Consider the following 27574-nt stretch of genomic DNA (forward strand, 5'->3'; position numbering starts at 1 on the left):
GATATATTTGATTCATGGCTGTTCCATTTCTCTGCAGTGGAGGTGTTCTTTTCAGGCACTATACTTTGTGACTCTCCCTGCGTTTGTCAGTTGTGAGTGCCTGTAGAGTCTGTTGCCCTCTCTGGGCTTCTGTGCATATGAAAGTCTTGGTGTACGACACTCTTTCTCGCTTTCTTCTTCGCAAGTTTCCCCCTTTCTTCTTTGCAAGTTTCCCCCTTTCTTTTGCTATTCTAATCTTTGCATCCATCTCTCCATCTTTGTGCCTGACAGTGTCGTACTCCCTGTGACTGAGTCGGCATTAGCTTTTATCTATCCCTGAGCGTCACTGAAAGATCATTTCTCTGTACGCTCTCTGCCTGTTCTGCGGTGGTCTGTAAGTCTCCATTTCTCAACCAACACTTTGCATCGGGAGGTGGGTAGCTCATATACCCTCGATCACGGGTAGCTACTGCTACCCCTGGTTTTCCCCGAGTCTCTACGGGCATCAAGGGACATGAAAGCAGCAACATAAAGTAAGCATGAATCCTGATGTTTAATTTCTGTAGATTTTACTGTGTGCCCTTCTAGTCCCTGAGCAGCAAATAGGAGGCATCTCAGGTGGGGCAAGAGGTACACTCTGTGATGTCATCAGTAGAAATGGGGGGCATAACGTCAGTACCGCAACCCCAAGAATTTTGGAGTGTATCTCTGTCCAAGAATTTTGGAGTGTATCTCTGTCCAAGAATTTTGGTGTGTATCTCCGTCCATGGCAGCTTGTAGGGCGCCACGGTAGTAAACATATTCACTGGAACTGCTCAGCTTACTGTGAGTAGTAGACCAAGCCTATGCGGCATTTGAAGGAGTCAATCCCTCCCCTGGATGACTGCGCGCATCTTTACCTACAACTCAGATTCAGATTCCACCGCATGAATGATACAAACATCAGTACACACATCTTTACTACCCCTTTTGAGGTGATGCATCTCATTGCGTTGTTACCTGTTAAACGGACTGGTGGTTCGAGTATGAGGTCCCATCGTTTGGCAATGCTCGATGGCTGTGTCACTGCACACGCTGCTGCTTCTTCTTATATCCCGAGCTGGAAAGGTGGCTGGTCTGAACAGATACAAGTTTCCAGAGCCTGCAAGAGTTGGCCCTGGCACCCAAACGGCCCCACTAAGCATTGCTTTTTCTAAGTTCGAAAAAATATCGTATGCACAGGAATCCTCGATCCCCAGGTGAGTTTGAGGGGGCCCGGATGTTGCTGCTGCTATGGGTAGTCCAACAGAATTCGTGAAAGCAGCATCCCAGGCAAAGTGTTCTGGGACATCAAGATTGGAGCCACACTGATGCAAGGACAATGGATAGTCTACAAGGTCCTGGTGATTTATTGTCGAGATGAAGCCTTGAGGGAACCTATAGTGCATTGGTGATGCGAATACCTGAAGAACTGTCCTGTACATTGGGGATGCAGAGTGCCGAGGCATGCTGTTGTGCATTTGGGAAACACAGTCCTGAGATACCATACTGTGATTCAGGTAAGAAGTATTCAGAGACTCCCCATGGTGCATTGTGGGAGCAGAGTCCTGAGATATCCCACACTGCTTTGCTGAAGGGGAGTCTGGCGGTTCCCCGTGGTAAATGGCCGAAGTGGAGTTCTGAGGCACACCATGCTGTATAGGCGATGTACAGTCCTGAGACAACAGAGGGGACATTGCTGCTGCACAGTCCTGAGGCACACAATGCTGTTTAGGGGATGCACAGTCCTGAGGCACTCCATGGTGCATTGAGGCTGCAGAGTCCTGCGCCTCCCAATAGTTCATAGGGGATGCAGAATCCTGCGCCACCCCATGGTGCACTGAGAATGCAGACTCCTGAGACATGCAGTGGTAGATTGAAGATGCAGACTCCTGAGGCACCCCGCGCTGGATCGAGGTGTTATGATGCACTCCATGGTGCATTGAGAATGTACGGTCCTGGGGAACATGATTGTGCAATGTTGATGCCTTGTCCTGAGGGACTGTATGGTACATTGGGCAAACACAGTCCTGAGGCACTCCTTGAAGTGTTTGGGATGCACAGTCCCGATGCAATTCATGGAGCATTAGAGATGCAGAGTCCTGATGAGCCCAATGTTCCATTATGAAAGCAGAGTCATGAGGAACCCCATGGGGCACTAGAGATGCAGAGTCTTGAGGAACTACCCGCTGCACTGGGGATGCAGAGACATGAGAAACCCCTTGGTGTACTGTAGATGCATAATCATGAGGAACCATATGGTGTATTGGGGATGCAGAGTTCTGAGGAACCTTGTGGTAAATTTGGGTTGCAGAGTCCTGAGGACCCTCCTGGTGCATTGGGGATACAGAGACATGAGAAACCCCTTGGTGCGTTGGGGATGCAGAATACAGAGGAACCCCCTTGTGCATTGGGGATGCAGAGACCCGAGGAACCACTTGCTGTATTGTGAATGCAGAATCCTGAGGAACCATATAGTGTACCGGAGATCCGGAGTCCTGAAGAACCTTATGGTGCATTGGGGGTGCAGAATCCAGAGGAATCTCCACAGGCATTTGGGAAGCAGAGACTTGAGGAACCACTTGGTGCATTGTGGATGTAGAATCCTGAGGAGGTCCCTGGTACATTGGGGATACAGATTCCTGAGGAATCTTATGGTGAATGAGAGATGCAGTGTCCCCGGGAACCTTATTGTGTACTGGGGATGCAGAGTTCCGATGAACATAATGGTGCATTGAGAATCTAGAGTGCTTAGGAACCTCATAGTGCATTGGGGATGCAGAGTCCTGAGGAATGTTATGGTGCACTGGGGATGCAGAGTCCAGAGGAACCTTATGGTGCACTGGAGATGCAGATTCCTGATGACTATTATGGTACATTGGGGATGCAGAGTCCTGAGGAACCTCATGGTGCTTTGGGGACGTAGAATGCTGAGGAATCTCATGGTGCATTGGAGATGCAGAGTCCTGAGAAATGTTATGGTGCATTGGGGATGCAGAGTCCTGAGTAATCTTTTGGTGCATTTGGGATGCAGAGTTCTGAAGAACCCTATGGTGTATTGTGGATGCAAAGCCATGAGAATCCCCTTGGTACATTGGGGATTCAGAAATCTGAGGAACTTCCTCGTTCATTGGGGATTCTGAGACCTGAGGAACATCTTGGTGTATTAGGAATGCACAGTCCTGAGGAGCACTACTGTGCATGGAGGGCTCAGTACCCTCTGGTACTGAGGATCTAGAAGCCAGGCCCTGAGGTAGCTCACTGTGCTCCAAGTATGTAAAGTCCTGAGATGTCCCACAGAGCATTGGGTAATCAGAAACCTGATGCAGTCCTTGGTATACTGGGGAAAGAGAGTTGTGAGGTAGCCTGGATCCAAAATCTCGTGTGACACCATGGCACAAAGATGGCTCTTGATCTTGAGTTTTTTTTTTATTATCTACTGCAGTCAATGCTCGGGTATTATTTAGAGATTGTGACGAGCCTGTGTTTTGTGTGTTTATGCTGTGCGCTGTGGAGGACCTGGAGCTGAAAGAATTATGATGCAATAATGGAGAAGTGTTGTGGCATGTTTCATGAAACAGTGCGTTCTTGTGCAGTATCGGGGGATCTGAGTTCTGGGTACTTATGTCATGCTTTGTGTAAAAAGGCTCTTTGGTGTCTCCATGGTGCGATGGTGGTAAGACTGGGGCTTCATGAGTTTTGGAGCTTGCCTTTTGGGGTGGCTGGTGGTGCGCATTGGAAAGCACTTCGGAGAGGGTGTGCTGATTTGTTGGGACAGAAGAGTCTTTAGTAGCTCCTGGATGGGTTTGAGAAGCATCAGCATGGACAACAAATTCACTGTAACACTGTCCTGAGGAACAAGGGGCAGTGGAGGTAAGTTCTTCATCCCCATGCTTATGGAAGTAGGGGATACACTGTGGCATGACCGATGGACTTGTTTTCCACTCCGTAGGGTTCAGCATTGTCCTCTGCACCTCACCTTGATTCTTAGCAAAGGGTTTGGGTGCAAACACCTCGCTGTCTGTAAATACACTCACACTGGAGGTGGGAACTACCTGCCTAGACCTCAAGGAAGACCTATGTTGTGACCCCCCAAGGTCAGTTGATTGGGAAGATCCATTGCATTGCCACAGCTCCTGTAAATCTGCAGTTGTTGCGGGAGGCATGTTGCTCCTTCTGGCCTCTGAAGACTCTGCAAAGCTGGTCAGGTCTGACTGGGGGTCGACCAAGAAGGACGAATCAGTCTGGAAGACAAGGCTTTCCGGATGAGGCTGAGGGTTAAGGTTTGCTGTTTCTGGCTGAGGGCTGTCAAAGCCAGTCAGGCTAGACGGGGGATCATCGGAGTCTGTGGAGCACAGGCTCTTCTCCAAAGCAAAGAGTTCCTCTTCGGACAGCACATAGAGCAGGTCCCTGTAAAGGGAAGAGGTAGAGGAAATGCTGGATATCAGAAAACAACTTTGCAGCAATTCAAGTATCATTCTAAACTGACCTAATCACAGACCCCCAATGTTCCAAAACCAGCCTGCTATTCGAGAGCACGGTAACTCTTACTAGACCTGCTTCTGGCCAAAGACCATTCCCACTACCCATTAATCGGCTCTGCCCAAAGATCTCCCCCTCCCAGGGTTCATATCCCTACTTTTCTGTCCTAATCACAATAGCGAGACTACTGCTATGGTTTCCAATTCACCCAGTCCTTCCATCTTTTCTCCTTATCCCCATCTCACTGCCCTCTTAAGCGTCTTTCAGTCATATGAAACCTTCTCACGTTCCTTCAAACATGCTCTTCCTATTGCTGAAAAGAATTATCTTGATCCTTCTTCTCCAGCTCATTTTGTCCTATCTCCTGATCTGTCCGTAAACAACATTTTTAAGGAAGTGAGGTCTGTAGTCTGTTACGTGCACTCTGGTTCTCTTGTCACCTCTTCAGTCTAGTTTTGGAACTACCAATTATATGAAAACCAACTTTCTCCTATTCACTGATTTTCTTCTGCTCGTCATGAAAAAAGCACTCCTGTCTTCATACTTTCCTCGACCTATCATCTGCTTGCAATACACTCTATCGCTCCATTCCCAACTCAGTGTTGGCGCCTTTATAAGGCGCTGTACAATTGCAGCCTTAGGGCGGCTCCACAAGGCAGTGCAAATTACTTGAAAAGGCCTCAAAACTGCATTTGTTAGAGCAGAGGGAGTGCTCTTCAAATCAAAGTGCCATTTTGCCTGAACAACTGAAGATCCTTGCACCATCCCTCCCTCTTCTCTTTTGCGTCTACGTTGGGTATTTTGGGTGTCTACTATTTATAGACACCCTTGTATCTCTCTTCTTGTACACAGTCAGTCACTTGGGATGATCACTTTTCTTTTTTCTTATCACTGAGCATTCTTCAAGCCTCTGTCTTTGGGCCTTTCCTCTTCGCCATTTACCTACCCTTTTTTGGCTTCAATCATTTCCTCCAAAAGCTCAAGTCTTTTCTGTGTTGGTGATTCACAGATCTTTCGCTCTTCTTCTCCCCTCTTGCCTTTTATCCATCCAGTCTTGGATGACCTTACACTTGCCATTTAAAACCTATTAAGACAACCTGTTTTTGCTTCAGCTCCTATGTTTTCGTGCTTATTCTCCCTTCATCTATTCTATTTACCCTTTCCTTTCACCCCCAGCTGGAGTCATTTTTGACCCCTGCTAATTTTTCAGTCATTTAAACAATCTCCTGCCTCTGCCAACATGAACTGCAAGATTGTACTTTTCCTTTCAGTCTACTGTAACCCTCATTTTCTCTCATATTATCTCCTGTTTGGACTATTGTTTCTCAGTCCGGGTCAGTCTGCCTCCATCAGTTCTTCGTCCACTTCTATTGATTATTTTTGTTTACTCATTATGAGTTTTTTTAGGTCGAAAACCATAAAACAACAACATTTCATATATTAAATGGAAAAATTAATCATATAACAACTCTTAAATTACAGCAAACCTATTTAAAAGGTGTATCTAGCAGGGACTCATCATTATAGAGGAAAAGAATGTCGTCTCGCAATTGACACTTTACATAACTTTACATAACATTATTATAATAATACAATCCACTGAAATGCCATCATGAGATTACTATGGCCCTTCCAATTAAGCACTGGCTTTATAAGTATGTTTCAGAAATTTACAAATGGTGTATAACTGAACGAGTGAAGAATTTGTTCTAAAATATTTCAATGATTCTTTCTAAATTGTGAACCCAGCAGATCTGAAAAGAGGATCTACCATTTGTTCTGTGATAACCCATACATGCAGGGCTCAGCAGATTAAAATCTGGGGCTATTGCTTCCTGATCTTCGTAAAGCTTACACAAGTTGTTCACTTGGGAATCCCCGCCCCAGTGCTTTGGGAAACAAGCAATCAGGAAGTATCCCATTGCGTAATTTCAATAATAAAAATGTAATCCCTGTCAACTCACTGGTAATCTATGGGATAAAGTATTCAAAGGTCCAAATCTTTTTTATCAGTAGGAGCTCATTTACTGAATGCTTCTGCACACTCCGCTGCAGGAGCAGGTCTCAAAACCACCATAGGAACTTGTTTTGAAGGTGGTACAATATTGGAGCTAATTAACTCAAAATCATCCTGTAATTGAAGGATACATACAATGTGCATTCATCACAAAATGGAACCATAGTAGTGTCTGACCCCGTTGATCATGTAAAAGATCTCTCAGCACTATTAAATATGGCAGGTGCTCGGGAAAAAGTCACATTTTCACCAAATACAGCAGGGGTTTCTTAGAGGGTTCTGGTAAAGGAGCGAATTTAAATTTAAATGCATACACAGTGGAAGAATAAAGCACTTTTTGGTAGAATGAACAGACTCTTGCAAACCAAACTTTATCACATGCATGTGCTTCACAATTCACATAAGCCCAAATTTCAGCCCCAAGTACGGCTGCACTTGCCGCCTGTGCAGTAAAGATCCTGATTGGTTGTAATAAAGCTCAGCCCCATGTCTCGTTGCAAATCGTCTCACTGCGCGACCTCTATGACTCAATAATGTAGTACTCTTATTTAGTTGACTATCCCAGCTCCTATTGCCCCGAAAGAGGAGCCCTGGAAAATCAGAAGCAGAGACTCGCAACAAGATGGTATCCTCGCGAGAGATAGCATTCATAAAAGATTTGTGTGGGCTAAAGGCCATATATTTTGTTTTGCTATCTGCTCCTTTTCAGACTTTCTAGTACTGCTTTTATCGCTCAGTTTCTTGGTTCTTTTTGCTGGCTACTCCTTCCAAATTTATGAAACTTTTTTTTTCTCCGCTTTATCTAAAAATCTGTCCAGTGTTTTTCTCCTTGTGGTCTTTCCCTATTCATTATTCAGATTCTCCTCCCAATTCAAAACTTTTGCCAGCTGTTAAATTCCTTCTTTTTCTCCTTTGCCGTTCTTGTGCCCTTCTCTATTCTTGTTCTAGAGCTTTTGAATGTGTTCACTTTTTCAGTCCACACTGCTCGGGCTTGATTCTGTTGGTTTTTAAGGAACATGGTTAGACTGGGCAACCTAAAACCTTTCTTACAACCCATTGGCCTTGTATAATTGTCATTTTACTTTCCTAATGACCTGTTAGGGTAAAGTTTGTTTGGTGTGTTGGCAAAAGTGCCTTATAAATTAAATCCAATCAAATTAACCACCAAGGCCCCTATGCCCCCCTAATTAACACAAATAACACCACCGGAGATCAAACTGTATCCTTAGACAAAGAGGATTCCTGTTCATCCTAAAGCTATAGATAAGCCCATGGTTAGTGGCAGCGTTGCTGATGGGGTATAGGCATCAGATAGGGGCCTAATGGCCCGTAATTAAATCTACTACCTCCTATTAATAGATGTCCTCCACATGGCATGTGCAATACACATCTGGCAAGGTGTGCCACGTTCTATCCTGTGAAACATACCCTCTGCTCTGTTGATCATTGTGAATACAAAAGCAGAATCTCTTGTGATTGGGGACTGGCTTCTCACTAGCTCCTCTCAATAAGTACAGCTTGATAGCCAACTGTGGGGGGACTCTGCAAAGCTGGTCAGGTCTGACTGGGGGTCGACCAAGAAGGACGAATCAGTCTGGAAGACAAGGCTTGCTGGATGAGGCTGAGGGTTAAGCTTAGCTGTTTCTGGCTGAGGGCTGTCAAAGCCAGTCAGGCTAGACGGGGGATCATCGGAGTCTGTGGAGCACAGGCTCTTCAGAAGTGGTGCCAACAAGCAGGACAAAGATGAGACAAACCGTGGCGGCCCTTCTGCTAAGTTGGAGGAGCATCGCCCAACTGCTTTTAGCAGGAAAAATAAAATGTTAATAACTCGTTGTTATTATCTTTTTATTTGTTCCTGCTGCGGCGCCTTTGTGGGGCTGGCACTCTGGAAGTGCGCAATGGCTAATTGGCAATCCCACTGCGTATTTTGCAAGTTCTCCACCCAGGCTGCGTTGCAGCCTGGGTGGTGAACATGCCCAGGTTTCCATTCCCTGGCTGTGCGCCGAACCAGGGGCTCAGACCAATCATAACGCTGCATTGCAGCGTTGTGATTGGGCAGGAGAGCCTGAGTGCTTCCTGTTCCTGGCTGGGAGAGGCACTGCAATAAGACGGAGGAGAGATGCGGTGAGGAGTTACGTTTTTTTCTCCATCTTTCCCCCCACCCCTCTCCCACCCCCACCTCGGTTTCGTGCCGGCTGCCACTGGAGACAAAGACCCAAAGTGAAGCTCCAAGCTCTGACCTTACCTAGCATGATCATTCTTGGAGTACTGTATCAAAGGTCTGAAGAACATTTCAACCCACACCTCCTTTGATTTGCCAAGACACTAGCCACTATAATATCCCTCATTTGCCAAAGTCATATCTAAATGTCTTTGGCCCTGAAGGAAACCAAGGCCATCATCTTTGCAACGACCATCAGTGTGCCATCAAAAAACTCGTCCTGCCAGCCTAGCTTCCAGCACTGTTGGCAAGTCCTTAAAATCTTCCCCTCAAAAGGCAGTGCCAATGAAACATATGGTGGCACCCTAATCCATATTTTAGGGCCCAAAAGGGATCTCAGAAGCAGCTGTAGAAAAATCTGACCATGTTGGTCAGTAACAAAGTTGAGGCTCCCTTGGGTGCGAACTGCGCGGTGCCAGTCCCACCAGGCACACATGGGACATTCTGCCCCTTCAACTGGTGACATGTAAGTAGAACTCCCATCCTGACAATGCACACTGCCATTAATGGAGCCCACAGCATTAGGTTTGCAGCTTTGAACTAAACTTGTTAAGGTGCCCACATTTCTGTCCCACAAAGCCTGAACCTGTGGGCCCTCTCGTGTAAGGAGCGCGGCAGGATATACGTTTGACTGCAGTGTCTTCTTGTGTACATTTTAGACACAGTCTTTATAGTTATTAACCAGCGTTTTCCTTTCTAGGAACTTGGCAGTGTCCTTCAGAGATAACTGGGGACGAACTTGTGCAAGCCTTTAAAAGTAAGACAAACAAAGTGTAAACAAAATGTCCTTTATCTCACAGGAAGCAAACTTGTGACATGATCGCTAGTTTTTTAAAACCATAGATTGCATGCATGGTGACATTCTGTGTTAATTGGAGTAGCTGTTTTGAGTACTCTGGGAGACTGTCATAAAAATAATTCGAATAATTAATGTGTGCTGAGGTAGCCACGTCCAGAAAAATTTCCTTTTCTTTCAAATAAAATGGGACACAGGGAAGATAGCTGTGCAACAATAAGAAGCAGTGGTTAACCACTAATCCTGACTCATTCTTGGGGAGCTGAAGCCACATTTGGATCTAGGATTGTATAAAGATTTGTTACTAGCACAGCACTGGAAAGAGACTATCCTATTAAGGGTGGTAAAGTAATAATCTGTAAGCAAATGTCTTCCTCAAAGATCAGTTTTAGTGTTTAATTCAAGCCACCATCCAATTCTTAATTGCAAACAGGTTATCTTTTTTTTTTTTAAATGTTTTTATTGATTTTGTCTCACACAACAACAAACAAACACTACACCTTTACTAATCCCCCTTGTTCATCGTGATAATAGTTCCATTAATCAGAAGTCTCACAGTCCAGTAGCATCTCCATTCCGTATAATATACGTTTATAGTCTGTGGGCTATCTCTCCGTAGATCTATCTTATTGCATCCTTCAGCTTACGGGTAGACTCCAATCTTTTATTACTATCTTGTAATATCCGTTCCGTATCAACTGATTAAGGTAACAAATAATAAATCACCAACCCCCCACCCACCCCTCCAACTGCCACCGGTGTGTCCCGACTATCAACTGTCGATAGAATCTGGAGCAACAACTCACTCAGCAGTGATGATCATGATAACATTAATACGATACGCTCCAATCTCTATTCACTCTATTGTAATAACCACACATCATGTCTGCGCGCGGGGGTATACTTCAGGGTAGGCTCGTTTGCGCACTCAAGACCGAGTTGGCATCCGTATCCTCCTCCGGTGTCTGCAGTGACTGTACCAAGGCCTCCCATACCCTTGCAGACTCCAGCGCCTTATCATTAGCCATCCGCTTGGCTTGCTGGTGTTGAACTATACTTTCACTCGTTGACCATTTAATTATCTCTGCCTTCCACCTCTCAAAGAAAGGCCCTCCCCTCGACTTCCAGTGCGCTGTAATATCCCTCTTTGCCAACAACAGTCCCAGGTCTAGAACCTTGCTCGTTACCTTCGTTTTGGGAGTATGCGGGAACCAGTGCAACAAACAGGTGCCCATGTCAGGATCAATACGTCGCTCCGTGATTTCGCAGAGCAGGCCTACTACCTCCTCCCAGAATGTTCCCAGCTGTGGACAGCCCCACATCATGGGATGAAACTCCGCCCCCTCTAATGCACAATGCGGGCACTGGGCAGTGACTATTCTAAAATACTTATTTATCTTAGCAGGAGTAAGATATACCCTGTGTAATATGAAAAAGTGTACCAGCTGAAACCTGGCATTCCTAGTACATTTCCATGCTCTCCTCATTATTTGAGCCCATGCTGTCTCAGGGATCTCCTTGCCGAGGTCCTCTTCCCATTTCCGTCGCAATTCCCCCAGCGGTTCCGTTCCCTCCCCTACCATGCGTCGATATAAGCACGTAACTGCCTTGAAGGTCCCCGCTGCCATCCCTACATACTGACACGCAATAGCTGTCAGCGGTTCCGAGAGTCTCTCCCTCCAATGCTTCTGTAGTGCTGTAACCAGGGCGGAATGTAATAGATAATTCCCTCGGGGAAGACCATATCTATCCTGCAGGGTCTGGTAAGGCAACAGGACCCCGTCTTCATACAAATCCCCCAATACTTGCACCCCCAGGGCTTCTCACTCAGCCAAAGCGGTCCAATCCCCCCCATGCGGAAGGGCTGTACACATACCAAGAGGTATCTCTGGAGCATACGGAAGGGCGATTCCAGCTCTGCACTGACTTCGATTTCAGCAGAGTCTCAGCGTCCGCTCCTCGCTAGTGAGCATCCCTAGGCACAGCCGCTGTTGAAGTACTATAAAGGACAATACGTGGCGCGGTATCCACCGTCCCTCTGGACCATCAGGGCCCCTAAATTCCAGCGCAACCGCTTGGGTAAGCCACTGCAGTTGGGCCGCCAAGTAATAGAGCTCAAAATCCGGCACCGCTCGTCCCCCTTCGGCCCTCGGACGCATCATCGTGGTCAGCGCTACCCGCCTCCTTCCATTCCCCCACAGAAACCCCCCGACCAGTGAACGGAGCTGTCTTAAGACGGATCCCGGTATCCAAATCGGTAGCGTTCTGAAATAGTACAACAATCGGGGGAGCGCCACCATCTTTAATAGGGCTACCCGGCCAGCCACCGAAAGCGGCAAAGTATTCCAAAATGCTACACTACCCTTAAGCCCTCGCACAGCTCTGCCTATGTTCCCTTCCAACAAGTCGTCGGACGTATGATAGTTGTTAGTTCCAAGATAGGGCAAGCAACGGGACTCCCACCAGATACCCTTGACAGATGCGGGGCCAGCCCCCGACGGGGTCAGCGGAAACAGGCAAGTCTTCGCCCAATTCACCCCAAGTCCTGAAACCCTACCAAACTCACATAGCAACATCGTCGCTCCGTCCAGAGCTTCTTCTGTATTAGCCAAATACATAAGCAAATCGTCAGCGTAGAGTGAAATATACTGCTCCTCACCGCGTAGGCCTAGCCCAAGATAATTCCGTCCTGACTTGGCATGTGTAGCTAACGACTCAATAGCCAATGCGAATAACAAAGGAGAAAGCGGGCACCCTTGTTGCTTCCCTCGCCCCACTGAACAAGAAGAGGAAATCGTTGTCCCTGTCCGGACCCGAGCAGTCGCCGAATTGTAAAGAATTTCAGTCCACCCACAAAAGCTTCCCCAAGCCCAAACCTCTGCATGTCATGAAACAAATAGGGTTAATCTAGGCTGTCGAACGCCTTCTCGATATCCACCGACAAGACGGCCGCAGTGACAGTCGTACCGTGATCCTCCCCCAGTATTCGTACATCAATGGCCATATTCCGCTTTGGTATAAATCCCGCTTGATCCCGATGGACCAATTGTACCATATATGGGAGGAGCCGAGTCGCAAGAATCTGACTCAGAATTGTATAATCGGCTGTAAGCATGGATAATGGGCGGTAAGCTGTCTTATCAGAGGCCTCCTTCCCAGGTTTCAATAGTGGGATAATGATTGCCTCTCGTGTCGAGGCCGGTTGTATTCCAGCCTCCCTTGCCTCCCTAAAAACCGCCAAGAGCCTAGGGGCCAGTATATCAATGTAAACCAATAGAACTCTATGGGCAGCCCGTCCGCACCGGGAGTTTTGTTACGAGCCATGCGCTTAACCGCGCTCCTAATTTCCCCCAGTGTAATCTCCTGTGCAAGCAGATCCGCCTGCGTCTTTTCTAGTTGTGGTAGTGCGGCCTCATCCAAGAAACCCCCTATGGCATCCCCTGTAACCCGTAATTTGCTCCTGTACAACTCATTATAATAATCTAAGAACAGCCCATTAATCCCCCGTTGGTTATGAACCGGAATCCCCATAGGGGAATTCAAGGTTTCTTTGGGAGGGCCACGGGGGGCCGGGTTAGCCAGCCAGACAAGCAACGTGCTTGCCTTGTCACGCTCCGCATGTGTGCGTGCCAGATATTTCTTGTGGTCAAAAGAACGTAACCTCTCTTTTTGTACCACCACAGCCTCTCTTGCTTCTGAAACGTCCCCCTGCCTAGCTGGATTCTCAGGACAGGCTCTCTCTGCTGTCCTCAGGCGGTGCTCCGCCACTTCTACATCCCGCGCTAATGTCTTCCGCACTCCCACCATTTTAGTAATGCAAAGCCCCCTTCCCACCACTTTAAAAGCATCCCATTCCGTCGCTGTCATTGACGCCGTGCCCTCATTGTCAAGAAAATATTGCTCAATTATGGTCCTGACCTCCTCCCGGAAGACTGGATCTTCCAGTGCCTCTGGTCGCAACCTCCAGGCCGGAATCGCGGGCCTCTCTTGGGCTCATTGAATCCTCAACAATAATGGGTTATGGTCCGAGAGTGTTCGTACAAGATATTCACTATGGGCCACCATGGCGTGTATATATGAGGAGCACAACATCGCGTCCAGCCGCACATGCAGTTCGTGCAGTGCAGAGAAGTAAGAGTAATCTTGCTCCCCCGGGTGCTGTGCGCGCCACGTAGCTATGAGCCCCCACCTATCCTGCCAGTCTCATCTGACCTTAGCTAGTCTATGTATTGGGGACTCGGGCAATGGGGGATGAGACCTATCCATGCCGGTGTACGTTATTGAATTAAAATCGCCACCCAGGAGTACCGGGCCCGTCAAATATGATGCCAACCTCCCCGACAACTGAGTAAAAAAGGCCGCCTGATCTACATTGGGTGCATATACACTGCATAGTGTCACCTCCTTCCCATTGAGGCGACCCGCCACCACGCAAAACCTCCCTTCTGGGTCCACCAACTGTTGCGTCAGCTGAAAGGGGATCCCTGCTCTAATCCATATCAACGCACCCCTGGCGAAAGCTGAGTATGTTGTGTAAAAAGGCTGCCCTCTCCATCTACGTTGCAACGCCAAGCCTTCGGAACGAGTAATATGTGTTTCCTGAAGGAATGCTATGTGGGCACCCCTACGTACCAAATAAGCATGCACCCTATGATGCCTCAACATTGTATGCATCCCCCGCACATTCCATGTAATACATTTTACTTCAGGTAACGTCCCCATATTGCCTTGGTAATCTCGCATATGACTGCTCGCCCCCTATGGACACACCGGTAGCCCCACTTTCCCCAACAAATCCCCCAAATCCCCACGACCCACCCCCCCAAGAGCATGCGCTAAAACTACAGTTCCCATCCAAACCAAAACCGCAACCATGTCCTCCAGTAGCTACTGAGGACTCACAAACCCAAAAGGTAGGGGAGGTGGCCAAGAGCCAAGAAGATCCGACTCACTGTGTCCCCTCTACCTGGCGCCATAACCCTAGTAAATTCGTGGCCCCCGATTTCTCAGGGTGCCCACATTGCAGAGAGAGCCGCCTCATTACAAAGGACCATTATCTCCAGAGCCTACCGCCCGCTGCGTCCCCAGAGAATAAATGCAAATACAATCCATTATTATGAAAAGCACAACGGCGCCGGACCCCGCACCAAAAATCTAAGCACACTGTTAAAAATCTTTAAGCATCAACAAGCTCATCAGCTGTCCCAGGTGTAACATGCAGCAAAGAAACATTTCCTGTCCTGGACCCTTCTGAGTCAGTCCCATCTGAGCCCTTCTCCGATTCCGTGTCCATCACCGATTGAGAGAGCCTTTCCTGCGAAATTTCGGACACAGCCTTCAGTGCTGCACATCTCTCTGTTTCCGTTTGGGTCACCGTTGGTCCTCTTGTGCCAGGACGGCGTCGCCTGATATGCTGCGATCTACGGGGGCGTGGTTCCTCAGCAGTTGGCCTCGTGTTGCACCCTGCTTCTCCAGCTCCTGCTCGATGGCCTCCAGCCAGGCCCACGCCTCCTCCGGACTATCACTAAAATGCGTTTTACTCTCCAGTATTATTCTGAGGCGCACGGGGAACATCAGCGAATACTGCAGCCCCTCGTCTCGCAGTTCCTTCTTGAGCACCAGAAATGAGGCGTGACGTCGCTGCACATCAAAGGTGTAATCCGGGAACAGTGTCACCTTGCCATTACATTTTCAACCTTGTATGGGCCCGATGATCGGGCTTTATGCAGCAGCAGGTCCCGGTCTTTGTAATGGAGCAGTCACGCCACCACTGGCCTAGGGGGTCTCCCAGGTGCCGGAGGGCAAGCCGGCACCCTATGCGCCCTCTCCAGGGTGTAAAATTGAGACAGACCCTCTGGTGCCATCTCAGTTCTCAACCAGTCTTCTAGGTATTCCACCATACTGGCCCATTCTACTCCCTCCAGCAGCCCCACCACCCGTATGTTGTTCTGGCAGTTTCGGTCTTCCGCATCCTCAGCCCTTCGTTCCAAGGCCTGTAAGAGATTCAGAACATCCCCCATCTTGGTCTCCAGGGTCTTCTGTGCCGGCTCCATGTTCTCCAACCCCGTCTCCGTCTGCTTCACACGGTCAGATAGCTTAGCATGGTCCGCTCGGAGAAGACACAGACCTGTTGCCACATGTGCAATATCGCGTTGTAGTGCCTCTCGTGTGTCAGTGATGGCTTTCAATATTTGGTCCACCTGCTGCTGCACCAGGGTTTCTGGTGGTGGTTCCGCAGCCTCCTGTTTCCCATAGTCCGTTGCCTTTCCCGGCCACATCCCATCCAGCAGTATCACACTCCTCCCTCCACGTAACCAAGCAATGCCAGTAAATTTGCAGCTCGTCGCCCAGTTCGATCGCACCGACAACCAGGAGCGCCCCTCATACGATCACCTCAGCAGGGACCCCCCACAGCCACCTTTGCGTGCACTCTCTCTCACCGTCCAGTGCGGCGCGCTCCGGCCATGTGTCTAGCCAAGATGGCGGCTCGGCTCCCTCTCAGCACCTTCGACTCGTAGAACTTGCCAGAGCTCAATGAGAGACCGAGCCGGGCTCCACGCCAATTCCCGATCTTCAGGGCAGATTCCGGTTGCTCGTCCCCCGCTCTGCATACCACCACAGCCTTCAAGTCTCTGAAGCTCCCCGCATTTAAACCGGTACACACCGCAGTCGCACCGCCATGACCCCCGCTCAAGAAGCACTTCGGGGGGCTCGCCAACATCCGATATGGGCACAATCAAGCTGCAACAAAGTCACACCTTCCCCCGGGTCCCGGTCATTGTGTCTGCAGGCTCTCTTAAAATGGCGGTCCGCTCTGCTCTCAGCATTCCGGCTGCATTACCTCGCCAAGTCTCTAAGTGGAGACTATCCCTCCAGGTCCCCCCGCAGGTTTATACTCATCAGAGGCGAACTCAGGCTGCTCGTCTGCCCCCACTGCTCCTCGCCACAATTCGCTGCCCATCAATGCCCCTCCGCAGTCAGACGTGTCCAAACAGTCTCCGCAGCTTTCTGGCCCCCACCCAGTTCCGTCCTCGGGGATCGCTCGAAATCCAGTTCTGGTGCCGCCACTTACTGTGCGCAGTGCCCCCTCGCCCTCCGGGGACTCCGATCTACAGGGGACCTACAGCCTGCAAGCCGCCGATGCATGCGCCATCTTGGAGGCTCCCGGATCGGGCTCTTAGTTTCACTCGATTTCCAGCTGGCAGTGAGGGCTCGGATTCCGTTGATACTACCGCCCGCAGCTCCCCAGGTCAGTCAGCACGATCCCTGGTCTGCAGACGCTACTTTTGCAGCTCCCAATACAGGATAACTACTGGGGTCAGCGCGGAGCTCCCAGCTCACGCGTCCGTCCTCATCGGCCCCTTAGCCACGCCCCTTTGCAAACAGGTTATCTTGTGTCATTTTTAGACTTCACTAACTGTTGGATATTTAGTTGTTAAATTAGTGTGATATCAGCATAGAATTGTATGTGGACCAAATATTTGCATTACTTGAAAAAGGGAGTAGGTATGTTTTAAGAAGGAGTAAAGTCAATATTCAAGGCTTATTCGACTGGAGATGTATATGTAGCAACATTCCTATAACACTGTATCCCAACCAGGATAAGGTGGCAGACCAACAGGCTATAAATCGGCCCCCTATTTTGTTTGTAACAAATAAGAAAATGGAGGAGGATTATGTTTGTTGATCAGGATACAATGTTTCTACCTGAAAACTCATGATTCGACAGAATAGGCAATAGATATTGTTGCTCCTCAATTTTACTTCGAACAGTTGCCTTCCTTCCTAAGGAATAATCAGTTGAAGGAAGCAGGACAATCGTCTGCCTCTAGGAACAAGGGGTATTCCAGGTACTTTTTACAGCAGAAGACCAAATGGCTCTGGTGTATCATCCTAAAGCTAACAATTAAGAACACGTCGGTTCTCATCTAAGTTACCCTCCATATTAGTACACCTTTTAAACACTACAGAGACTGGTAAAAATACAAAAACAGTTGACACTATTCTTTTTTGTGCATAACATTTTGTTTTGAAAATATATATATCTTGCATACCCGGTCCCCAAGCTGTGGAACGCCCTCCCAGAACTATTGAGAGGCTTTGTAGTAAATCCAGTGAGTCCAGGAAGAGTTTTAGAAGATTTATTGGGAAGACAGCACAGTACCTACCTTCTGTCAAGGCAGTCAACTCCCAAGTCCCAACAATTCTAAATCAAAACTTAAGCAAAGAAACTGACTGTTCCTCATTTACGATCTTACGCAGACAGCTAAAGACCTGGTTGTTTTAATCTATAGTGACATGGACACACCCAACCTATCGCGAAAGCACCAGGAAACCCCTAGTGGGTAGCCGTGCGCTAAATAAATGTCATACTAATAATACCAAGCTTTCAGCAACTGTCAGTCCGTGATCAATCAACATTTAGCAGAATATCATGGCAAAAAGTTTTCACCTAAAGCTAATACAGGTCATAGAATCTGGTACTGATCGCTCGTATATATTTTAAATTATATTTTATATATATGTGAGTAGAAAAAACAAAAGTCCTCTCATGCCATCTTACCTACACATTTTTCCTCCCTCTCCCCAACTAGAACTGTCTACTCTGCTATTTCCAAATTAGCTGGGGGAACTCTCGCTGATCAACTGGACTTTGGGGTTATAAACTGTAATTCAACTGTAATTCAACTGATTAAGCCTTAAACTTTGGTGGATACTTACGTAATAGAGGTAATTATGTAGGGTATTATCTTTGCGCAAAAGCTGTGTCATTTAGAACTGTGTGCTGAATTGGTTAATTTTGTGCGTTGTGCGCTGAGAATAAGAAATAAATATGGGTCTGTATAGTGTACTTTGATGATTGTATTTGGCTGCTTTTGTATGGGGGCATGTTTTTTAAGTGTTTGTTTTTTAATCTTTATAAGTTTAATATTTGTGTTGTTATATTTTTTAACGTGTGCTATTATGGCTCTCTGTAAGCCAAAAAAAGCTTATTTGACTGACTGTAAGGTATTGTATGAGGGACTCCTAGGTTGCCTCGAAGGCCTTGCGGATTTAGTCATAGATAGATAGATATCATTAGATAACGTTTCCAAAGTCATAGTGTGCCATAACTCAACAATCCACATTGCCCTGATGGCGGTTCCTTCTTTTTCCAGAACATGGCAATTAGAAGCTTTACTGTCCCCAACATATGAAAGATTACTGTGTCATATCACCATGTTACCCGAAGCAGCAGTGCAAACTCTGGGAAATGTGACATGAGGATCCCTACAATTTTATCAATATGACTTATCACCTACTTCCAGAAGATCGGAATTTTCAAGCAACTCCACCAGATGTGAAACATTGTACCCACTTATATTTCACACTACCAGCATTTGTCTGAGCTATTAGGATAAATAAGGTGTAAACCTGTCTGAGGTTAAATATCACATTCTTACTTTGCATTCGGTTTCTCTATGAAGCAGGCACCACATACCCTTCGTGGAGGTGCTGTGGCTTCTACACCATGCCTCCTTAGAGATTTCTAAACCAAGTTCCTGTTTCCATTGTATTTAATATTTTTCTGGTGATCTCATTCCATGGCTAAGTATATTATACTATCCAGAGGATCACGCACTCCACGTTTCTCAATATTAATCAGATGGTGTATTCAACTTGTAGCGTGCAGTAGGGTTTCACTCTCTGATCTAAGAGTGTGTCAAGTCTGTGATTCACAAGCGTTCCCCGCTAGGGTTCGTCCCCTCTCTGCACTGCTTGAAACCCTATCCAATTGGATTGTTTGTAAAGTTCATGAATCTTAATCATGATTAAAGACTCATATTTTCGGAATCAATTTTTTATTCATCAATTGTCATTCATATCCATATTGAGTAATCAATACAAATTTCACAAATCAGAGAGCTTGTTCACAAACCAAAAATAAAGCTGGACCATCCCAATGCATTTGGGCCAGATTAACCCTTCATCAGGGGATCATAAATCTGCAAAACAGTAATATTACTGAAAAATGGAAATTTAGCCTTTTGTAGATTCAAAGTTGGAAATATATCCTTTGGTTGAACACAGGGGCACATAATTTGTTGTATTGCTGAGGAATTAAATAAAGAAGCCAAAGCCTCATTTGTGCATATGTGAGTCTATCTTGTACTGTTAGTTTAAAGTCCTTTTTACAATCTAGGAAGGATTTAATTGAGCCTCTGTGAAACAAGTCTTTGAGTACAAAACATGCTCCAGATCTCTATCAGTTGTACTATTTTTCATCTAGGGTGGGTGGTAATTACTAGATTACAGTGTGAGGGGGTGTATAGCAATGGAAAAGTAGTCAGTCCTTTTTTAGGTCTCGCCTAGCGACGCAGCGCGTGCGCTCTGCTCGCTTTGGCGAGATCTATTGTTGTTGATTTCTTGGCCGAAGGGGGACAGGACATGTGCACGCCCGGACAGGCAATGTGCACGTGTATGGCTCCGTCGGCCCAGACAGCAGATGTGCACGCTCACTGTCTAGGCACGCGCCCAGACAGGCGATGTGTACGCTATGGGTCCTGGCGTTAAAGCACAATGCCCGCATGGCGATGTCTCTCCTCCCCCCTGCCCCCCCTGTCGGGCCCCTCCCTCTTCCATTGTGCTCCGTGCCTCCTCAGACAGGAGACGCACATAAACTTCTCGGGCAGTTACGGGCTTCTCCTGCACATTTTTTATTTGTACTTTATTTTGGAGTATGGCACTGGCTTTAGGGACACTTAGGTTTGGCAAACATATCGATTTTCCCCCAATGTGAGGTACCTTGTGCCTTGTCCTTTCCGTTCTCCGTTGGAGGGGCACGCCGTGGCAGGGAGAAGTGTGAGCGCTCCCTCGAACAAGGGGTCAAGTGTTTCCATGAGGCAGGATTGCGGCATCGTCCAAGTTCCACGGCGGGGGTGAGGGAGGGGTGCGGCAGAGGAACGAGGGCCTCTCCCGAGCGGTAGGTGAGGAGGGAAGAGCAGAGGGTGTTCAGCCTGCCTATTGATACACAGGTTGAAGCACCTCCCCAATGCGGCAGCCTCCTCTTGCCATGTGCGGCTCATCAAGCCCAGCAGTATTTTCCGTGGCATGCGGCAGCCGGAAACAGGGCAGCAGAAGAATCTGACCTGGTGCTGGGTGCGTGCGCTCCCCCGACCAGACGGCTCCCACTCTCTGTGACCTGCCTCCACGCTGGCGCTGCAGCCAGGTCAGGTCATTGGTTTGGTCGTGGGCCGACGGTCACCAATTCCGGGGCTCAGGCGAGTCCCAGTCTGCATGAATGCGGTGCTATGGCGTCTTCTGCAGGGTTGTGTGCACCACCTGTGCCTTTGCTGCTTGGTCTGTCACAGCCCGCCGCTCTGCCCGCTGTCTTCTGCTACCAGAAGCATATAGGGGAGCCAGGAGTGAGTTGTGATGTGCACCCCGAGGTGCTCGCTTGTACCAAGCAGTTCCGTTCCGATAAGTGATGTGCGAAGTTAAGAAAATATTTTTATGGATACTTAACGTGCCTGTTGCGGAGCTGATTCAAGTTGCGGCTGTCATCTTCAGCTGCCAGGCCACACCCCCTAGACATTAAATGATATTGACTGAAAAAGAGATTCTACATGACTCTGTATTTGATTAATAAACCCCATTCTGAAGCATACGTTTTTATGAGGTGTCTGGTATACTTCCGCAGCTGGTACATTGAAAGAAGCGACTGAGAAAATGCTCTTGCCAACATTGATCTATCCAAACAAAGCAATCATTGGGAACTACCAAAGCTAATCAGCAAACTTTCAGTTTGCATGTACAAACAAAAATAAAGCGCTGACCACCAAAGCTTGGCAGTATTATTGTTCATGCCGTTCAAACATTTCTCACAGCCTATCAGAGCTGAGGCTTTTGTAATACAAAAATAAAGCAAAAGCATTTGAAACATGTGCCGTTTCTTCAAGCCACTGATAATGGCCCGGGACAGGCAGAAGGGTAAAGAGACAGGGCAAGAGAGAAACAGCCAGAGAAAGATGGGAGAGGAGCACAAAGTCAGAGGAAGAGAATGAGATAGGGTGAGAGAGACAGAAAAAAGAAGTAAGTGAGAGAAAAATAGAGACACGTTGTAAAGGGAGCACTGGTCTTAAAAGGAATATTCAGGGTTCACTGCCGATCCCACAAACAAAGGCTACCTGGAAGAAGGGGCAGAGCCAGCACAAAAAAAGAAAAACAAGGATACAAAGAAGAGACTCAGGAAGGAGATGTGCCAAATATGGAGGAGGATGTGTGGACAGCAAAGAAACACTAGATGTGTGCCTACAGAGCAAAGAGAGGAAATGGTGCATGGTGGGAAGGAAGCTGTCAATGAACCATGGAGGGAAGACCAACACATGGGAGGAGAATCAAGAGAAGGAGCTGTCATTGAGACAAATGAGGAAGCAGGAGCCTCGGAAGCAGACAACAGGGGCCGGACTTGCGATTATAACTTGTGGTTCTCAAGGCTCCTCGGGTAGTCAGGAAAATTCCTGTTGCCCCTGTCCAGTCTGAGGCAAGTAGAACAAGCATTTGCAATGCAATAGGTCTCGCATTTCCGAGACTTTGAACTACTGGCATTGTTAATGACAAACCTTTTATCTAAGTGTTGGTTTTGAAAACATCTAAATAAAAGGCATTGTCTTCTACAATGCCAATAGCTTAAAATTTTGCAAATGGGAGACCTATTGCATTGCAAATCCTTGTTTAGTGCTAGCATGTCCCATATTTCTAATGCTGTTCAAGGGATTTTAGATATGAAGAGGTTAAAAGCCTATGATCTGCGCATGGACCCTTTATACACAAGTGAACAGCATAGTACTAGTTCAACATATATAGGCATGCCAGTCCTCCCCTTTCAATAGGTGCCGTGAGTTGGAATTCATTCAGTATCGCCTTGCCTTTGGCCTACACAAATTATATGATGGCTTTTTGTAGTGTCCGCAATTCCACCATCGGAATGGCAGTGGAAAGTGATTGGAACAAATACAAAAAGGCGAGATAGGACATTAATCTTAATTATATGAATCCTACTTAACCATGACACACATAAACTCCTCCAATGTGCTAGATATGTAAGGATTTGTGTTTTTACGGTAGGCCAGTCAAGTTCTGTCCAGTCTGTTACGGAACTGGAAATATTGAGGTACAGGTATGTAATAGAAGACTTAGCCTATGCCAATGGGGTCAGGTCCCTAAGCCAGTTTTTCCAAAACTGGGGGCCGCAAGCTGATTTTTGGTAGGTCGCGAAATACCAAGCAGTAAATAAAGATGTCTTTAAATTCTGTATTTATGTTGTCACATTTGATGTGCTTTAAAGACAGAGGTAAAATATCCTAAGCTACTTATTTTTCAACATGGGGACTGGTGTCCTCCAACTTTGCAGTCAGAGAAAGAAAGTAAAGTGTAACTGTCTTGCTTGGCCTTATGAAGTGTGAAAGAAAAGGCTGTGTGGGGTGTAATTTTTTCATAACAAACAATAAAATCTAAAAACCTATAAATTAACTGTACACATTCAGCAGTTAGGAAAGCAAAATAAAGACACTTTTTTTGTGACTCTGAAGAGTAATGGAAACAAAAATGTTGATAGGATCAGAACAATTCAAGACACTTTACTTGGTGATACACAATTAATAAATATTTGCTGAAACTGATTTCATTACAAGAACGCGAGGCTACATTATGCATAATACTTTTAATGCAGTCTCCAAGCAGCCACATACATCACGAAGTAAAAGGTTCAAGAACAGAACAATAAGAACTTATAAAAAGGCATGAGCCAACAACAATTTGCCTCTTTTAAATACGTCTCCCAGCAGATAAGTTCAACTTTTATACTTGCTCTTAACAATCTTATTTGTACCATTTTAGAGTATTTTATTCGGTATGTGGGACTAACCCCCAACCCCTCTCTCCTACCTCGATACCGATCTCCAATTTACAGAGATCTCCCTTTTCCCTCCCTCTCTCTCTCTTTGACCGGAGATGGACTTCCCCTTGCATCTGCCCCGACCTGATAACTTGCGCCGGTCGCGTCATATGTTTTTAATCATATGTTTCTTACTCTTGCCGGAATTGTTACCTGTTTTTATTTCCATGTACCACTGTTAATGGGTTACCGTTACTCATGACTTAAGCTAAATGTGATGGCCCGCTTCTAATTTCAAAGATCCTTCGTGAGAAAAAGCTTGTGTCGGGGAGATACCTCTCCCCCTCCGATGCGATGCGCGCTATCTAGCACTCCGGCATCGCGTCAGCCATTAAAGGAAGGCACCGTGGCAACGGAGGCGCTACATCCTCGCGTTGCCAAGTGCCTTTCCTCAACGTATCCACGAGCCTCCAGCTGATCGAGTATTACGATCGCGCTCGAGGCATAGAGTTTCCATGGAGATTGGCAGCAGCTGATCGCTCGAGCACACGAGAATCAGTTGCTTGATTTCAAGATCGCGATCAACAGTTGCCAAACTCGCTGGACCCGCAAGTGATTAATTCTGATATATACCTTAAAGAAAAGGAAGATTTTTAAAAGTAAACCTGTTTTGTGCCATCAGGCCTCTGAATCTGTAAAGCTTCGCCCAACAAGCTTTAAGTTCCCCCATTTTAGAGTGGCTTGTCCACCTTTATAAGACTTGTCCCAGCATTAAAGCCCCTGCGTTATTTTATAGTGCCCTTTCTACGGGTGCTATACCATTTAAGGGTCCAAAACCCACGGTCTCTAATACGCCCAGCCTTTAAGGCAGCCTGGCTACCGCGCAATGTCTGACATTGATTCAGACAACGCCATTGCCCCCATCCCTAGCATGGACAACGAGGCCTACAAAAATATTATCCATAAGGAAATGAGGTTGTGCATGCTTGAGACCTTGAATCAACTTTTGACTTCAAAGAGGTCCTTCCCTACCGAGGACGACAACTTTATAGGGAACCAAGGTTACCACTCCTCCGACGACCTCATTGAAATAAGGGGGAAAAGACAAAATAAAAATATCAAACAACCAACCCCCAAGAGCACAACAAAGGGCGGTCCTAGCACCTCAACTAACTCGGGAGGTCTTAACACCCCAACAATTAATGGAGGCCCTCGTGCCTCAAACTCCCTGGGTGTCCTTAGCGGCACGACCTATCCTGGTGTCCTTAGCTGCACAAAATATCTGGGTGTCCCTAGCGGCACAAAGCATCATGGTGCTCAATATTAAATGGGAGATAACGATTTACAAGACGATGAGTCTTCAGACATACCTGACGAATACGTCCTTGACTTGGATGAGGACGACCAAGAATTTTACAGCCAACCGATGGAGGAACTCCCTTCCTCTTCCAAAGACAGTATCCTCAACCCCTTGGGGGAAGAAATGTTCTCCCCACTTAACCTCAAACATCTGAGAAGCTCGGAGTGGTGGCCTCAGGATCATGTGGCCAAATTCATAAGGAAATGGCTAAGAAACTCGATAGAGAAAGACACTCCAATATACTCCGAGCCGAGTGCTCAAGACCCTCAATTCAGGACAAGACCTGCCAAAACCCCTAACCTGACCTAGAGCTAATAAAAATTCCTTTTTAAACTCGGCAGGGACCTGAGAAAAGGAATGGAAAGATCCCTCAAAGAGTGTCAGGACCGTCTCCTCGACGTCCTGGGACCTTTAGCGAGGATCATCGACTCTGCTGAGGAAAGTCGCGTGAATGGCACACCCCTGGATACAGATTTAATCAGGGGATGGAGCCAGAGAGCTTTGATACTGCTGGGCAACGCCAATGCCAACCTGAATGCTGCGAGGAGAAGAGTCGTATTGACAAAAATTAATCCCAAACTGAGTGACATGGCGGATAGAGAACCCTTTCAAAACCCCAAAGGGTTACTCTTCAGAGAAGACCTTATAAAATCTTTAGGAAAGTACGTTTCTACATTTACGGCCTTGGATAAGGCCCAACAAAACATGAAGCGTGTTTTTAACCCTAACCTTTTTGGTCGGGCCGGAAGAAGGGGCTTCTATTCCGGCCGCTTCAATCAAAGGCCCTACTCAAGATCCCGAGGCTATGGAAGAGGCTACCAACCCAACAATCCTCCCCAGTTCTACCCCCCTTGAGAGGGAGAAGCCCTCGCAACAGAGGGTTTAAAACACGTGGATCCACCATCAACAACGACCCACAAAGTTAGTACTCTACCTCTTCTTCCTTCCCCTTCTTTGCCCCAAAAGGTGGAAAGCAGACTCAAATTCTTCAATCGGAATTGAAAATTAATTACTCAAGACCAATAGGTACTGAACACTGTCAACAGCTTCATGATAGACTTTATAGGAACTCCTACACAAACTTCTTTCCCAAGAGACATCATGCTCTCTCTAGACCAACCAAAAATAGTAGAAGAGGAAATTTCCTCTATGCTTCAAAAAGGAGCTATAATAGAGGTCCCACTAGAAGCATTGAAATGTATAAGTACACTCTTTCTCGTAGAGAAAAAGGACAAGGGTTGGAGACCCGTTATAAATTTAAGGGAACTAAACAAATTTCTGGTTTACAGGCACTTCAAGATGGAAGGCATCCATCTCCTGAGGGATCTGTTACTAGAGGGAGACTGGCTAGTCAAACTGGACCTGAAAGATGCATACTTTACCATCCCAATGGGCAAAATTCACCAACCCTTCCTTCAGTTCATGTGGAAAAACCACCTGTACCAGTTTCAAGCCCTTCCTTTCGGCCTTTCTTCTGCCCCATGGTGCTTCACCAAGGACATGAGAACAATCGCCTCCTCCTTAAGAGAAAGAGGTATTCGTCTAATCGTATACCTAGACGACATCCTTATAATGTCCCAAGATCACTCACAGATAGTCCAAATCTGAAGACCATAATAGACCTACTAGAAAGCTTAGGATTCATTATAAACAAAGAAAAATTGATTTTGACTCCCTCCAGAACCCTGGAGTTCCTGGGTTTCACCGTAGATACAACAAGATGTCTCCTTCTACTCCCATCAAAGAAAATAACCAAAATCAGGAAGGAAATAAAACATGTACTAAAACAAGAACACCTGTCTCTGAGGGAACTAGCCAGACTGCTGGGTCTCCTTTCCTCCTCCATCCAAGCCATCTTTCCGGGTCCCCTAAATTATCGGGTTCTACAAAGGGTAAAAGCGAGAACCCTAAGATCTGGCCTTTGATACGGAGATCGCATTACTCTAGATCAGGAAGCCAGATCGGAACTAACCTGGTGGCTAGAGAATTTAGATGCCTGGAATGGCAAAGCAATTTTCGTCTCAATACCAGAATTTGTCTTAGAATCAGATGCGAGCCTTCATGGCTGGGGAGCTTGCCTTCTCAATCAGAATACGCACGGTATCTGGTCGCAAGAGGAATCCACTCACCACATAAACTACTTGGAACTAACAGCTAGCCTTTACGCATTGATGAGCTTCAAACATTCTATCCAGGGAAGATCAGTCATTTTAAAGATGGACAACATGTCCGCGGTAGCCTATATAAATCGTCTGGGAGGTACCAAATCTGCGGACCTCTTGAACTTAGCCAAAAAACTTTGGATGTTCTGCCTGGAACACAAGATCGCTCTGAGAGCGGACTACCTCACAGCGAAAACGAATATCTCGGCGGATTGGAACTCGAGGTTCCTTTTAGATCACAGCGATTGGAAGCTCAATGTTTCCGTATTCAGATGTCTCAACAAGATTTGGGGACCCCTAGAAATAGACCTCTTTACGAGCAGACTAACTTTTCAGGTGGAAAAATACTTCAGTTGGATGCCCGACCCGGGTGCTCTGGCAGTGAACGCCTTTCTCCAGTCTTGAAAAGTAGTCAAAGTCTACGCTTTCCCACCCTTTGCCATGATCCAGAAAGTTCTACAGAAAGTGAGACAGGACCAGTACTGCCTTGTCCTAATAACTCTCTTTTGGCCATCTTAGGCCTGGTTCCCCACCACTCTAGAACTAGCGTGCAACCACCCCATCTAAATTCCTTTCCAAGAGAATCTTCTAACAGACGCAGATGGAGGAGGTCACCCCCTAATTCTGACCGGGAGTTTGAACCTTCTTGCCTGGAGAGTGTCA

The 27574-nt window shown here is 46.9% G+C and overlaps 1 protein-coding gene and 1 long non-coding RNA gene across 2 annotated transcripts in view; one reads left to right on the top strand and one right to left on the bottom strand.

Moving 5' to 3' along the window:
- Positions 1 to 27574, top strand: part of LOC146811260 (uncharacterized) — a 119145-nt gene that overhangs the window by 90303 nt on the left and 1268 nt on the right. The window contains exon 2 of the long non-coding RNA XR_014966707.1: positions 9418 to 9474. This is a non-coding gene — a long non-coding RNA (uncharacterized LOC146811260). The remainder of the gene's footprint in view (positions 1 to 9417; positions 9475 to 27574) is intronic.
- Positions 1 to 27574, bottom strand: part of LOC146811261 (uncharacterized) — a 164039-nt gene that overhangs the window by 20769 nt on the left and 115696 nt on the right. The window contains exon 8 of the mRNA XM_085618323.1: positions 979 to 4407. Within this exon, the coding sequence (XP_085474449.1) occupies positions 979 to 4407 (3429 nt within the window). The remainder of the gene's footprint in view (positions 1 to 978; positions 4408 to 27574) is intronic.

Source organism: Triturus cristatus, chromosome 7 (assembly GCF_964204655.1).
Source record: "Triturus cristatus chromosome 7, aTriCri1.1, whole genome shotgun sequence".
Lineage (NCBI taxonomy): Eukaryota > Metazoa > Chordata > Amphibia > Caudata > Salamandridae > Triturus > Triturus cristatus.